Raw genomic sequence first — 16,976 nt, forward strand, 5'->3', positions numbered from 1 at the left:
GTCTACTGTTTTACACTACTCATAACTTGACATTTTCTACTTCAACCTTGTCCAAATTAATGAATACAAGCATAATTCTTGCCACTGTTCAATTTTCCCTTTTTATTTTACCTTTAGTTGCTCAAAGTCAACATTTTAATTTTAGCATGACTCTGGCCATACTGACTAGACAGATGATTTAAACTGGAAACTCTGTTGAGTTTTCCCCCAAATTCAAGACCTCTAGATTACTCCCTAGTCCAGATATTCCCTAGTTCAAACGTTTCAGAAAATTCCTTGTGATTTAAAGCTTTTGGGATTTAACTTTAGATGTGTATGGGGCCTATATCAGTAGAGGACTGAATAATAAAAATAACAGCTAACATACATCACATTATGTAGGATAATATTATCCACATTTTGTAGATGAAGAGACTGAGGTACAGAGAAGTTAAATATGTTGTTTGATATCACAGTAAGTCAGGCACGTGATGTACACCAGTAATCCCAGAGACTCAGGAGGTTGAGGCAGGAAAGATAGCAAGTTCAAGACCAGCCTTGGCAACATACCAAGGCCCTGTCTCAAAATGAATAATAAAAGGGTTGGGGATGTAGCTCAGTGGCAAATTGCTCCTGGATTCAATCCCCAGTACCAAACAAAAAACAAAACAAATTTAAAAACAAACAAAAATACACAGTAAGTGGTAGAGCTGGATTTTGCATCAGAATCCACTACATCCTTATGCATTATGTACTTTTAAGAAACCCCGATCCCAGAATACTTTCTGACAAACAAGAATTCTATGGTCAAAAAGTTGGGGAGATATAGCATACTCTCTTGCCCTTTTAGAGAATCATAATTCTCATTATTACATTAAAAAACTCTGAAAATTGTGCAGAAAACTTAACTCCCTTGAAGATGGAGGTTCATAGTGAAGCCATTCCTTCACTTCAAGTGAAGTCATTCCTTTCAGTCTGAGGGCTGCAGTAATCAAGCTATACAGAAGACAAAAAGTGAAGATTCTTATGGCTGGAGCAATTATAGAACATACAGCAGGAACTACAAAAGAGCTGCTGAGTACGATGTCACTTTGGAATATGGTTGGCTTCCTGAGTTAGCTGTCAGCATATTCCGTCGAGGATGTGGGTTCAGCTTCCCGTCAAGTCAGTGAGCACTCTCACTGTATTTAGAGACTACCTTTGTGGTATTTACACAGATGCACCTGTGTTTTCATGGACTGTGATCAGAGTGTGGGTAGAGCAACAAAAGCCCATCTATACTTCTGGAAAACAACATAAGCCATAAGTTCTTCTGACAACCACCCCCTTCCCAACATAAACATCCACACTTCGTTCATAATGCTTAGTTTGTTGAACACATATTGCTTACTTAATGCCCCTTAGACCTAAGACCTCTGACCTATTTATAAGAGGCTGCTTTAATTTCCCCAAAGTCCAGGAGGGTGAGACAGAAAGGAAGTGGTAAATTCTTCTGGTGAGGGGAATGGGCAGAGTGGCCCCCGTGTAGGAGAGGAAGAGACCCCCCTTTCTATCTCTTAGGTGAGCAGTTTATTCAGGGTGGAACAGGCATGACTGCAAGAGTTTTCTCCCTGGTTATCATAAAGGAATCCTTCATCTATTAAATAACTCAAGGCCTTTTCATTTCTGTATTCAAAAAGCAAATCATTCACTAAATTTTCTATGATTCTGTGTGCTAGGGACTCTAAAAGAGTAAACTATATATACTGTCTTGATTACCTCAAGGAGGCAGAGGAGCACAGTGTTCAAAAGGGCAGGCTCCAGAGATAAAATTTCTTGGGTTCAAATTTCTGTCCCTTTTTGGCTTTGTAATTTTGACCAATTACTTGGATACTGTTAGCTCCTTCACTATTAGCAATGTGAGTATTTACAGAGTATGCACCACATAACATTACTGTGAGGATTAAATTACACAAGGTAGAAAGTACTTATGAAAATACCTGGGACTTAGTATGTGCTCATTAAAGGTTACTTACAATTACCTTATCCTATTCCTTCTTCAATTGTCAGGGAATTTGCATCTGGCCTCCACTCTTTAGCAAACGTAAATAGAATGAAAAGGCCAGGAAATAACTCAATAAGAATTTGCTTCATGGTTGTTCCTCCTAGTAGTTTCTTTGGGCACATGATCATTATTTAATTATCATATATATCATATGTACATTAAAGTATTTTGTACCTAGTTACTGTAAAAGGACAAGAAAACACACTTGGCAAATAGAAGGCTCAATGACTACCAAAGTGTGGTTAAGCATTCAACATTAAGTTCTCTTATTAGTTAATGCCCTAAAATGGGTTTTTTTTGTTTGTTTGTTTCCAGAACAGAGGACAGGGTGCAGCTATTCAGCCAGTAGCTCTTCTCTGTTCATTAATGGGTCTACTCATTTCAGTCATGTGCAATTCCTACAAGAGATTGAACAAAACTCACCCCTGTCCTGCAGTTTCACCCCTATGGGCCATGCAAGAGCATCTGATCTAATAAGTCCTAATTCTCATCAAAGGGTAGCTTCATTTCTAAGTTTTAAAAGCTTTCCTCAAAAGTTTCTGGCATTAAAACCAGGAGGTACAGACGACAAATATAGGAAACTACTATAATGAATCATATTTAAAAACATTTTTTTAGTTGTAGATGGACATAATACCTTTTTTCTTAAATTTATATATGTGGTACTGAGGATTGAGCTTGGTGCCCCACACATGCAAGGCAAGCGCTCTACCACTGAGCCATAACCCCAGCCCCATAATGAATCACATTTTTCATCAAATAGTAACACTTGATAAATGCAAAATAATCATTTAATATGAAAAATACACTGAACGTTTTTACAGTCTTACTTGTAATTTTATCTGATTCCAAAATCCCAAATCAATGTTTGGAATCCATTTTTTTTCATGCCTGCAAACATTTTTTTACAAACAAGTTTATGGAATAATAACTATTATCTACAGAATAATAAATTATTCTTCTGGGTCATTTTTACCTTAGAATAACGAAATTGAAAGGTTAGTGATTTCCCCATGAAAAGTAATCCAGTACATTTCTATTTTTTAATCTATGGGTTAATCTAAGTGAGAGGTGATAAAGAAATAGGAGGCAACAATAGCCAGAGGGCTAAATGGAAAGAGAAGGGCTTAAAGAGATCAGAGGTGGTAAAAAGATAAATGATACATTCAAGAGACAGGGAGAGGGAAAAGCAGAGCATGCCAGTAGGCTGCAAGACTTTAAAGAGATAAATGCATCACACTTCAATGATCCACTGTGGAAACATCATCTCACCCTCTAGGATTAAGATTAACTGATTGATTACTACTTGTGGCTTTTCAGTCACTCATATCTCTGCATTTTCAGTTGTCTGTGAGAATTCCAGAGGAAAGTTTTACATTAGGAGGTGAATAGTCAGCAGTCTGGCCTATGTCATCTCCAGGATATTCTGAAATTAATGCAGCCTTTAATTTCTGCCCCTGGTAAAATCCATCCACTAAAACAGCATTTAGTGACTGAGAAAAACAATCAAACATATGGGGACAGTAGGGAGATAGCATAAGAATATAGACATATGCTTAATAAATGCTAATGCTGACAAAGGAAGCCAGCAACAGAATTTCTTTCAGATTAGGGCAGTGTTTGACACATGCCCTTTCATAATCTCTACTTCTGCCTCACTAACCCACCACCTCACAGTTCATGGATCACTTAAAAAGCAAGAACCCAGAACTAGGTTGTGGAGGGCAGGGTCGGGGAGAGAAGTATTTCAAAAAAGTAAAAAGAAAAATAAAAGGAAGGAAATGAGAAGGTATATGAAAGAGAAAAAAAGATGCATTTTCATAATTGAGTATGACTAATATAAAATAGAAATGTTTTTTAAAGATGTATGATCATTAGATGAATTTTTTTGTCATCATCTCAGTGGGCTTCATAGATTATGCACAATTCCAAAATGTGTCAATTTCCACTAGCAAATCCATGTATCAATCAACTTTGCCTTTCTGCTTCTTTGGTCTGAAATTAAAAATGAAAACAAAGCAAAAAATACCAGATGACAGAAAAGAAAACCTTAATAAAATTTTTATAATAGAAGGAAAAACTAGTAAATAAGTATTTCTAAACAGCAAAAGTTTGTTAATAATTTAAAAGCACAGCTAAATGGAAAGTTTTGTAAAATTTGACACTCTTAATCACACATGCTGATAATTATTTCAAGTCTTATAAAAGAAAGTTTGAAACAAAGTCCGTATAACTAGAGCAATAATACAAACACAAGAACTTGTGGGCATGATACCTTAAGACAACAGGGTTTGTAAAACAAGACTGTCCCAGGTAATCACTATAATATGAAGCCACTTTAAAATCTGAACCTGTAAGAATAAACCAGTTAGACTCTCACCCTTTTTAATACAATGGTGATACCATATTTTATATACTTCCAAGTCTTTTTGCTTTGCCCCTGCAGCAAATTCTAAAACTCTACTACAGCTACACTTTGAAATTGCTTACTTGTACAAATTTAACACTGATATATAACTTGCACCACCACAAAAATGAAGTGTCCAACAGGTGCTTGGTCAAGATACTTTTAGACCCATAAAAGCCAATCTGCCATGCAGAAAGGAAGAAGAGGATAAATAAAATGATGATTCCAGATTAACAGCTGTTTCACGTATTCTGTGTGGATCCTGAGAAATGAATTTTTAAATTTTGGAAAGCAAATAAGAGACTAAGGAATCTCACAAGTAGAAGGTGTTTTGCCCCTTTTTATTTTAGTTCCAATACAAAACACAAGAAGTAGTATGTGCTAAGGGATAACATAATACTAACTTTTTACATGATGATTTTTTCCATTAATAAACAGTAACGGCCTTCACAAAATCAGAGATGCCTGGAAAGTCAATCTTGTAATTGAAAAGGTTGTTTCCTATTAACATGAAAATTTGGGGAGATCAAGATTCCTAACATTTGTGGTTTCTCTTTTAGATTATTTCAGTTATATCTTTATATGTTCTTTTGGGTATAAAAGCATCTTTATAGTTTCTAGCAAATGGCATATGATATTTACACAAACTAAAGGAATAAATTAAAAAATGGGAGTGTCACTGTGACCCCAAATGACTCCAGCATCATAGAAAAATGATTTGGGTTTAATATTTATTTCTTTAAGGTATTTGTTTTATAATTTTAAGTCAATTAAGATCATTAAAGAAGAGACTGTCCTAACATCAATCTGGTTATCTGACCAGTTGTAACAATTGATTAACACCACAATTATACCAATTGTTTAAAAACTGGCCACTAGTTTATAGTGGGGGGGGGGAATTTTCAGTTGTTTCAGTGACAGTCTAGACCATGCCACCTAGAGGAGAATAGTGGTATGTCTTTTAATTTTACATTTCAAGAAAACCAACATGCTTATTTACTTAGTATTTTCATCACAGCTTATTAAACAATCACCTACTACTTGTCTGCTATAAAATCCTTTAAAAAATTGTCACATATATAACACTTCCACCTCAAGAATATATTCTATTGATTTACTGTTAGTGCACATAAAAATTATAAGTTTACATAAATATCGTAAAACAGGTATTTTTAGAAAACATTGTAGATCCAAAGCAATAGGTCATCCTTAATTACAAAGTTTTGGTTATTTATTATCTCCCAAGAAAATAACCTTCTAAGCTAAAATCTAGTTCTCATGTATAAAGCATAATGTGAATATTTAAATTCATAATAGCAAAAAAAAAAAATCAGTCGCTTGCATCTTAAGTCATTTAATTCCACTAACAAACACAGGGCACGGACAATATATTGTCATCTTAGTACTACAAAGAACAATATCAATACACAGTAAATTCCCAATAGACAAAAGATTGGACAGCACTCCAGTCATACCAGTAGGTCCATTTCTGCCATATCCAGATAATTAAGATACAAATTTTTCATGGCAACATTTAAAAAATAGAGTAGGCCCCTAAAACTGTGGACAGTACCCAACCCTGTATAGTATGTTTATTCCTGTCCATATACACTTATGATAAAGTTTCATTGTTATAAATCAGGCAGAGATTAATGATAATAATACAGAATAACAATATACTGGAATGTTATATGAATGTGATTGCTCTCAAAATGCTTTGAGAGTATAAATATTTTATGCAGATCTTAGCAACTCAGTATTTTTTTTTTTCTTATTAACTTGAGAACATTCACCTTTTTATTTAAAGAAAACACTTTACAGCTTCTTTTTGGCAATATTCCAATTGTCAACATCTCTTCTCCTGCACTTTGGAGCATTATTAAATAAGAGTTTTGAATGTAAGTACTGCAATACCACAACAGTCAAATCTGATAACCAAGATGGCTACTAGTGGATGGGTAGTGTATACAGTGTGGACATAGGGATGATTCATATCTCAGGCAGAACTGTCCAACAACTTATCATGTTACAGAATGGCATAAAATTAAAACATATGAACTTTATATTTCTGGAATTTTCCATATATTTTCAGATCATGAGTACCCATGGGTAACTGAAATTGCAGAAGGTAAAACCATAGATAAAGATGCACTAAAGTAAAACAAGAAAATGGGTTTCCATTAAAAAAAAAAAAAAAAAAAAAAAGAAGACAAACAGGTGAAAATGAGAGTGAAATTTTTTATGTTCATTGTTCACTGCAGCATAATTAGTAAAATTTTAAAAATAATCCAGGATTCTAGCCAACAAGACTCTTAATATTCATCTAATGCATATACCTCTCCCTGAACCCTAAAAGTGTTTAAACATTATTTAGAGTTTGGGTTTTAGAACAGAGTAAGTAGGCAAAAAAACATGTTTTACAATCTCATAAATGTCAGGATTATTTTACTCAATGTGAGACTTTTCAGACTATTAAAACTACATTCTTCTTTTTTGTGGTACTGAAAATTGAACTAGTGCCTCACCCATGCCAGGCAAAACCTTCAACAACTGGGATACATCCCTGGGCCTTTTTATTTTGAATCTGCCTAATTATCTGCAATCCTCCCACCTCAGACTCCAGTGTAGCTGGAATTACAAGGATGCACCAACAAGCCTGGCTTAAAATCATGTTCTTAAAAAAAAAATACTATATATTCTATATTCATTTAATATATTTGGAGCACTTAAAATTTTTACTTAAGACTATTCATAATGTTTACATTTAACTAGCATATGAGTGACATATTTTCATGTCTTCACAGTGACATTTAAATGGTAGCAGAAAAGTTGAAGTTGCATAGTTTACATAAATGTCTTCATATTACTTGGAGGATGTTTAAAATTTCTGATGATTAAGAAAAACTCTACAATATTGTTCACATAGCATTGTATATAACTGGAATCTTAAGAATTCTTGAGAGGGATTCCAGGAACATTCCTAGACCTCAGTAAGTATCCAGTATATGTCAGACCTTATATTTTTATGGGGGGGGGGGATTTATTTATTTATAATTATGTACCGGACAAAGAATGTCAAATCTAGAAGCATAGCATCTAAATCTCCAAATGAAAAATAGAGAACACTTCTTGAAGACTTATCACACATCAGGTACTGTGCTACACAGGCACTGTGCATACATTCATGATACCTGATTTACATGCCAGTTTCAGAATTTAAGAGATTTGTGATAGAACACATAGCTAATAAGAGTCCAAACTGACTTCTGAACTTAGTTTATTCCAAAATTATGCCCTCATGTAACAATAAATACTGGCATTTCCTAAAATGTAAATATAATTTCATTTATTGTTAAGAAGTATATCTCAGCATCTAGAGACAACCAAGATATGGCAGTCATTACTCATGCAATCAAGTTATTCCTCACATTGGTGCCATTTGCAAAGGATAAAATCATACTGAACTTTGTGAATGATGGGCTTTTATATTTATAATACACTTAAGAGAATCCAGTGTTATTGTACAAAGACAAATATTATTGTGTCAGAAAGAGCCCTGATGTTATGCTTGGTACTGCTCAGTATTTCAGACTAACTGCTGTGTCTGGCTGCCTCCTTGATGTTTTCAGAACTGATGTCTACTCATTGTTTATGTCCTTTCCAAGGGAGGGGAAACATTTTTACCTAAGACTGAAGTCTGGTTCTGCAGGAGCAAAGAGGCAACTGTCTAGTAGCCTGAGGGTGAATCAACAGCTGCAAGGCCACCCACGCACATGCACACAGCTCTCAGCTGTCTCTCCATTCTGGGCCCCAGTTGGTCCTGACCCCATACAAATGTGGTGTTCTTGCTTTGATGTTTATGAACCAAGTGCATTAAAATGCAGGATAATGATTCAGGGGTTAGAGAAACTGTTATTTATACAAATGTGGTTAACACCTCATCATCTGAAACTGGCTGTGCTAATAACACTCATTGTGTTCTTTGTTTTCTATCCCCCTCCCACCCCACAAATCTGCAACCTACAATTGCTCTGGCAATATGTGGACAGTATACTAGAATACAATGGGAGACTTAAGAGGGTCCTACAATTAAAAGCAGTTTCTCAGAAAACCTGCTAAATAAGTGAGCACCCAGATATGAGTACAAATCATGGGAATTCAAAACTAGAATGGTGTCTGGCATCTGTTGCTCCAGCAGTGCTCAATACATCCTTTCCAATACATCATAAATATAACTCTTGGAGTATAGTAATAAGATCTTAAGTTTGGTGTGTTAATTATAAAAACTTCAAACAGTAATGCTAAAAATCAGATGCTAATCCCAGTGACTTGGGAGGCTTGAGGCAGGAGGATTGCAAGTTCAAAGCCAGCTTCAACAACTTATAGAGCCCCTAAGCAACTGCTGAAACCCTGTCTCAAAATAAAATGGGCTGGGGATGTGGATCACTGGTTAAGTGCCCAAGGGTTCAATCCCTGGTACTGGGGGGGGGGGGGATCAGATGCTATTTGTTACCAAGAATAGCCTACTTATAAGGACAAACAGTTATCCAGGATACCATTTAATTATAAAGCAATTTGTCTCTTATAAAATAGTCAAAAAAGAAATGAAAAATTCAACCAATGAAATCATATCAGTATTTACCAATATTTATTTGGATAAATATATCCATAAAATTTTACAGAAAAAGTTCAAGATAAATTTATGATTCCAAAATCTACTGTGCTTTTATTAGACTAAAATATATACTGTGACTATTCTCTTTATAGCTGTAATAGATCTATTAGACACATGTAGCTTTTAAAATTTAAAGTAATTAAGTAAAATTAAAGATTTAGTTCTGCCATATAACTAAATGAAATGGCCACCTGAGCTAGTGATTACCTATTAGTATGGACAAAATATTTCCATCAGCACAGAAGAGTCCTGTTGGACAGCAATGACCTAGCGACTCAAATTATAAGGAATTATGCTGACTTTTCTAGTATATATCCTTGCTTATCTTATTTAGTTGAAAGTAAAAGAACATTAACAGAAATCTATATATTCCTGCTCCAGAAAGGGGAAGGGGTCAAGTGATATTGGACATAATTTTCCTTAAAAAAGTAGGATAAGATAAAAGGTTCACCACTGATCTAGATAAAAAGTCCTAAATTCCAACTTACTAAAATATGTTTAGTAGACTGGATGAAAAATAGTAAAGTGGCTCTCTAACTTAGAAAACACTCTTTAAAAAATTTATAATTATAAGTAGTTAAAATATATCTTCCATCTACATAGTTCTTATTAGATTCATTAGAACTTAGCATTTTGTTAAAACACCAGTCACAATTCTAAATATCTTATTATTCACCTCAAATATCATTCTTCTCCTTAATCTATATAGAGGTCCCCTTGACTGATATATTAAAAAATAAAATTTCAGAAAAATCTCACCAGGTAAAAAAATTTACCAGGCCTACCTCCGCTGCAGTAGTCAGTAAGATTCATCTACCCTACTGGCTACAATTCAGATTCCTGTTTTCTTGGGGAATGAATAAGAGAGCTTTTTGTAGGCACAAACTAAGTTCTCTCTCCTATTTCCAAAATTTTTCTCTACTGCCAATTCACCTCAAATAGTCTTCGTGCTCAAGTCTTGACAGCCTCTGTATCTATCACACATAAAGTCATACCAATCCTAATACATGAATTTTAGAAAGGAACAGTTTTAGCGCAGTTCTCACAATGGGTATTCAGTCAATGCTATGTCGAAGACCTTTCAAATTCTATTAAGACCCTTAAGGCAAGAAATAACAGCAACTAAAATTAATTCTCATCTAAGTTAAAAATGCACAATTTGCTGTTTATATACATATTAAAAGAAAAAATTATCCAAAGGATGCAAAAATACCAGCTTATTTATTTGATCTACAATCTTTTCTACAGAAGTATGCATGGTTCTTGAAGAATCCATTTTAAGCACCTTCTTAGATTTTATAATTCCTTTAACTCTTGGGTAACAAAATTCATGCTTTCAGTTTGTCCATGTTTCTGTTCACACTTCAACTTTATACCTTCTCTGCATTTACATTTCAATAGAACATCTTTAGTCATCTATAAACCATAATCCAATGGCTTTATAATAAAGTTCTGTAGTACTCATGCAGCCTGAAGTCGAGCAGAGATACAGGATTAGTTTAGATGGTGGCCACTGAATAAAAAGTATATTTATATTTGCATAACACATTGATTAAAAAGCCTTAAGAGGTTTCCCAAACTTATACACCTCTTTCTTCACCCATGTTTTAAAAGACAAAATATTTTAAAGAACTCGGACTTGCCCTCAAGCCTTCCAGAACCTTTTAATGAGTCATATTAGGCTCCTAGTACTGAAGGTAAGCTTCTGAACTATTCCATCTAAGAGTTTTAAAGGAATATTTTGGAATCAGTGAAATAATTATTGAGCCATGAAGAATTCTAGGTACCCTGAAAATAAAGTAAATACTACAATTTCATGTTCTGAACTTTTACCCTAAAGTGCTAACCTACAATGATTCTAAGTTATTTTCAGTCCTAAACAAGTACCACTTTTGATTTTCAAATTTCAATGCTTAGAAACCATAACCAGTGTAAATATTAACCCCAATCATCTAAATATTCAGACCAGGTAATAACACCTTTAAATTATTGGCTTCTATTTTGCATAGCTCTTTCTAAAAAGAGAAAAGTAATTTCTTTACTATATTACTCTAGTTACCCAAAATAAAATCCTAATATTGTTATGTTTAGATAAATGAAGGAGAGGTAGAATGGGATTACAGTTCTTTCTCTTTCCCTTCTTTACAGAATTCAAAGATAATGTAGAAAGATTAACAGACACAGAATTCTTCATCTAACTGATGCCAGAATAATTTAAAGGTTGTAATACAAAGTAATATGAGTATAGGTGACAGAGCTAGACTATTTAAAACACCCATCTATAGTTCACACTTGGTTTCTAAACATGCCCATCTTTAGATTCATATTTATACAGTGATTTTTGCTTAAATATTTATAGCCAATATGCAGAAATATTAACATACAGAAGACATTTCATCTATATAAATTTTTTTTCATAGCCTTCTAACAAGAAACTTCCCCCCTTACCCAAGCACCTCAATTTTATTTTCAAATTGAAATGAAGAAAATCTGAAAATACTCTTATTACCTCCAATTTGAAAGCCTTGTTCAATTTTTCTAAATTAAACAAAGGATTATAAGCATGTATGTTTTAAAGCAATTAGTAAAGAAAAAGCTATTTACCATTTTTATCATTTGAATGTGCTATTCAGAAAAATTTTTGAAAAAAATTTAGTATGACCTAAAAACAAGTTTAATAAAAGACAATATAGTATAATCTCTAGTTCTGGGAACAGAAGTTTACAAGTGTTGCACTATTTTTTTTTCAAAATTAACTGTAGAGTATATTGAAATATTTATTCTGTGTTAAAGTTATATTGGGATATTAAGCATTCCTACATTACTACTAAGAATTTTTGGTTCATATTTACTTATATTAAAATAACAAAATGGAAGCTCTATGATTTAATAAGACACTAAAGTTTAAAAGTCGAGATAAATTCAAAACTGCATTTTGAGCTTTGCTGTTTTAACCATCAGTGTATACTTTCCTTTATGATAACAAATACCAAGCCATGAGCTAACTTAACTTTAGTCATATAATACTTGTTTGAAAATATAAACACCTCTACTCTGGCACATTGTGATTGGTATAGGATTGTCCTTGAATATATAAATCAATGCAAGTGTGTATAATTGTGGGGAGAGGAGGAAACTATTTTTACTATGGCAAACTGAGGAAAGGGATGGATCCTTTTCAGAAAGGAATATATCAGATTTATCAAATTCTCTTATAAACTTTATATCTTGGGCCAAGTTTCACAGAAATGATAATTAATAAACAGTTTTACTTTTCTCTTTTTAACAACCAGATATGAAAGTCATCCAATGTAATTACCTTCAAGATGATACGGAGCCAAGTCTCAAATTAGATGCAGATTACTTGTTTTCTGACTCTTCTCTGACTACTCACAAGTAGTCCATGAAAGAATTTATACTAACTAAATTGTTCAAGGCAAAGAGAGAAAAAGGAGAGAGACAGACAGAAAGGAGACACTAAAACATGTCCAATAAGCTTCCTAACAAATTATGTTTAATTATTAAAAAAATACACAAGAATTTCCACCTCAGTACTCTCATGCAAAAGTAATCTAACACTTAAAAATGTCTTTATATTATTCAGTATACAAAAGGAGGTAAAAAATGGCAATCCAGTATATCTTAAATTGCACATTCCAGCTTATCTAAATACCAACAACACCCCATGTCAGAAATACTGTAATTTTAAATATAGCATAGGTTTGTTTTTTTCCTCAACAGCTGAACAACAAAAAAAAGGTGTCACAAATTATTCCCCTGAACTACACAGATCTATGAGTTAGAAAGCAGGATTATGAACTTTAAAGTATTAATTTTAATTATGAATTGATAATACATTTCTACAAACACTGGTGATATTAAAACAATATACCAATAGACATGATCAATATGTGTATATATGTAATGATCCCAGAAAAATGGTGGTCAAATAGAAATAATATTTCTCTTTAACAAATGTTTTGAGGAAAAATGCTTTAAATTATGTGGAGTTGAAAATATAATTTTAACAAAATTTATGTGAAAAGAGGAAACACCAAAGCTGCTAAAATTCTTTGGGACCCCCCACCTTCCAAATGCTATCCTTATAATTCCCCAGTTGTCACAGGATAAAGTATTTTTCTAGAAAAAATTAAATTACTGCAAATATTGCTTCCTATAGACTGCTTTATGTGTCAGAGTCACTTGCAGATCCTGGTCTGCTGTTATCTGGCCCATCGCTTTCCTTGTCCCAGTCTTTCATAGACGCACCCATCATGAAATCATCACGCAGAATTGTCCAACCTGGGCCATCTTCTGATTTGATTTCAGTCTAAGGAAAATCAAAGAACCAAAATAGTCAGAAATCAATTCAATCATTAATAATTGGTTCTACAATAGAAGTGAAACCAAGATAATTCATAAATTGACTTTAGTTTTACAATAGTTATATAGGTATATATAAAAATATAACAAACAGCTATATATTAATAAAATGACATATTTTAGTACCCCAAAAAGAAAAATGGAAGCGAAGTAAAAAATTTTTTGGAGTGGAGACAACAATACTGTCAAATCCAGGTTTGGTATCAATTTTTAAAATCTTTTGAAAACAAAAGCAAACTTGCATATTATTTAACCTTCAGTGATAATTTATTAAAAATTCTTGGCAGATTATTTCAATATAAACAGACATTTAAGAAACACTTTTGCCCAAAATAAAGGTAAAAAAGTAATCTAATCTCAGTACTAGGCTACATTTTTATGATTGCTATTTCACTTAACATTTTATAAAAATTTAAACCAATTATTCTTTATTTAGGAAATAATGTCACTCCCTGACCCCACCATGTAATGAAAGACGAATCACACGCTACAACTATAAATAACTGAAGTAGGCAATAAACATGTAAGTAGTCATCCATTTTATTTAGTGGTAGAATTTAGTAATACATAAGAGAGCCTAGGAATTACAGGCCTTCATTTCATGGTACAATAGTACCACCTTGTGGTATTAAGTATTACAATATAGGCAGCACTCTAAGCTATAAAATTTTTCATTCTTTTCACAAATATTAAGAACTGTGTTAGCAAGCACTGTTCTTCATGTCAGAAATACAGTAATGATCAAAGCAAAATCCCTGTCTTCATAGAGCTAACAGTCTGCAAATCCCATTTATAGAAGCACACAATTTTGGAAAAATTTAAGTATGAAAGAAAATTCTAAGTCTTAATTATACATGAATTTTTGCTAGAAAATAATGTTGTTATCTTTACAGGGGTTATTAGTCATGCAAGAAGCAATTTTCAAGAGAAGATATTAAAGACATCTATTAGATTACAAGAGATTAAAAATGTCCTACTAGCTCACTCCTATATTCCTAGGATCAAGCAATAAAGTAGAGCTTGTGCCTAAATAAAACCCAAAGACTGGATGAGTAAAGTTTTAGAATTGACTTTGTATGTCAAGTATCAGCCCACTTTATACTAAAACTTAACCAACATAAACAAAATCAGTGCTACTTATAAAAATCAACAATAAAATGGTACTAGTGTTTCTCCTGCCACACTGGTAGGAGAACAATAAAGTAGAAAGGTAACTTAGAACTCTCCTTCTGGAATATTTTAACACCTGTCCATCACTTATTTCTATAAAATCAAATCTATATTCGTAAAACTGAAATTCTGCTTCTCTTTGATGAAACTATTTCACTGGATAAAAGGCCATTTTCTCTAATTTAATTTAAGCCATTTTCTTTGCCAAGTTTCTCATCTTAAATAAGACAAAGAGCTGTTCCAGTCGAGATCTACTTATAACCAACAATTATAAGACCTAACCTGTCAAATTAACAATTCAAAGCTTTCAATTAAATTCTTAAAAATGCATAGCCATATCCAAAATTTCTCACTAGCAAAGACTTGTCCTGACTTTGATATCTGTGTTTACATATGAACATGCCCAATCTCAATGTTTTAAGTTTCCAAGTCTGGTCAACTATACCCAACATGCTATCAACATGTTATCACATGACTGGTATAAATGCAACATTTCTACATGAGGGCTCCCTCTAAGAGCAAACCTTTAATGGACACTAAGTTACTCTTCTAGCACCAGAAAAGCTATAGAAAACAAAAGAATTAATAAGAAAGGGAAGAGACGGAGGGAAGATGTCAGATAAAACTTTAAACAAGTAGTTCATGGGCTGGAGATGTGGTGCAAGTGGTAGTGCACTTGCCTAGCATGCATGAGGCACTGGGTTCAATTCGCAGCACCACATAAAAACAAAATAAAGATATTTAAAAAAAAAAACAAGTAGTTCAAAAAGAAAAAATACTAGCCCCAAGGAAAGGAATAATTAAAATGGTGGGATAAACTGTCTCACATGTCTCAGAAGGCCATTCCTGTAAACATTCATATAGTTTAGGCAATGAAAGAAATAACAGAATAAACCCAAAGTTTCTCTCAAAGATCAGTATGAAATGTAACAATTCAGTAGATCTTCACAGGAGGATCTTGGCAATGTTCTTATTTTTTTGCAGTTCAGGCAATTAATAGTGTATATCAGTGATTTTTAAAGTGTGATCACCAGTATCACTTGGAAACCTGTTAGAAGTTCCAAATCGCAGCTTCATTCCAGACCTACTGAATCAGAAATCCACGGGGATTGGGTACAGAGATCTCTTTCTTCAAGATATCCAGTGATTCTGATATATGCTAAAGCCTAAGAATAACCAGTCTATAAAAAGAGAAATATATCTTAGTGACAGTTTCCATTCATTGCTGTAAGACCAAATACATTTATGGCCAAGAGAGAAAGATTTTAGAAAACCCAACATTAGATTTTGGATATCAGTATTAGACTCAGCTCTGTATGCCTTAAGTAGGGCCATAACTCAAGCTATCGTTACAGTGGTGTTTTTACACTGTGAAGCAACAAATTGGAGAAAAAATAGACAACATAAAATTTACTAAAAACAAGTGTAGATTACCATGTCTTAATAACAGATATTCTATATAACATCTGTCAACATGGCAACTCAAGAAAGAAAACTTTTTAAAAAGACAATTTCAATTTTTAATGCATACATCTGCTAAAGAAATATACAGCAAGGAAAAAGAGTCATCTTGAAATGACAGTTTGAACATAAATAAGTAGGCTTGCTCAACTTCAGTAAACAGAAAAACTAAAGAAAAGCAACCTGTTTCAAAGGTATAACTCACAATGAGGTATAAGTTTTGGGACATCAAGGTGGCAGAAGCAGGGTACAAGAAAATGCCAGCTGGAGTATAAAGCAGGGAGATGAGTCCCTGTTTGGGGTAAGTTCCATTACCAAGACAACTTCCAACACAACTCCTGCCACAGGTTTGGTATTCTAATTAGGCAAAAATAAAGTAACCCATGGAAACAAATGGGACTTTGATCAGGTCCCTGCAGAGAGGAGACTGAGGCACAGGCCAGCCTGTAAGACAAGACTTACCCAGACATCAGTCTTGAGCCACACTCTGGACCCATGCTGCCCTACTTTATGTAGTGTTACTTTCACTTATCACTAAACCTATGCTGTTTCTTCCGGATGTTCAAGATGCCAAAAACCTGGACCCCAACTAGACACTCCACTGGTATCAACAAGTACAAGATCAGAAGAGAGAACAGCAACACAATTTAAGGAGATGAACCAGGGATGAGGATGCAGCTCCATGTGAGAGCACTTGTCTAGCATGTGAGAGGTCCTGCATTCTATTTCCAGCACATTCCCTCACCTGCCCCCCAAAAAAGGAGAAGGAGGGGAAGTAGATGGACTACAAGAAACTCAATAAATGCAAGAAAGGTCAGGGCTGGGGATATAGCTCAGTTGGTAGAGTGCTTGCTTTG

General features: G+C 33.7%; 1 protein-coding gene across 1 annotated transcript in view; it reads right to left on the reverse strand.

Moving 5' to 3' along the window:
* Positions 1-2,796: 2,796 nt before the first annotated feature.
* Rrp15 (ribosomal RNA processing 15 homolog) overlaps positions 2,797-16,976 on the reverse strand; it is a 63,379-nt gene continuing 49,199 nt past the window's right edge. Inside the window, exon 5 of the mRNA XM_027934776.2 lies at positions 2,797-13,435. Within this exon, the coding sequence (XP_027790577.1) occupies positions 13,292-13,435 (144 nt within the window). The 3' untranslated portion in view covers positions 2,797-13,291. The remainder of the gene's footprint in view (positions 13,436-16,976) is intronic.

This window comes from Marmota flaviventris, chromosome 12 (genome assembly GCF_047511675.1).
Source record: "Marmota flaviventris isolate mMarFla1 chromosome 12, mMarFla1.hap1, whole genome shotgun sequence".
Taxonomy (NCBI): domain Eukaryota; kingdom Metazoa; phylum Chordata; class Mammalia; order Rodentia; family Sciuridae; genus Marmota; species Marmota flaviventris.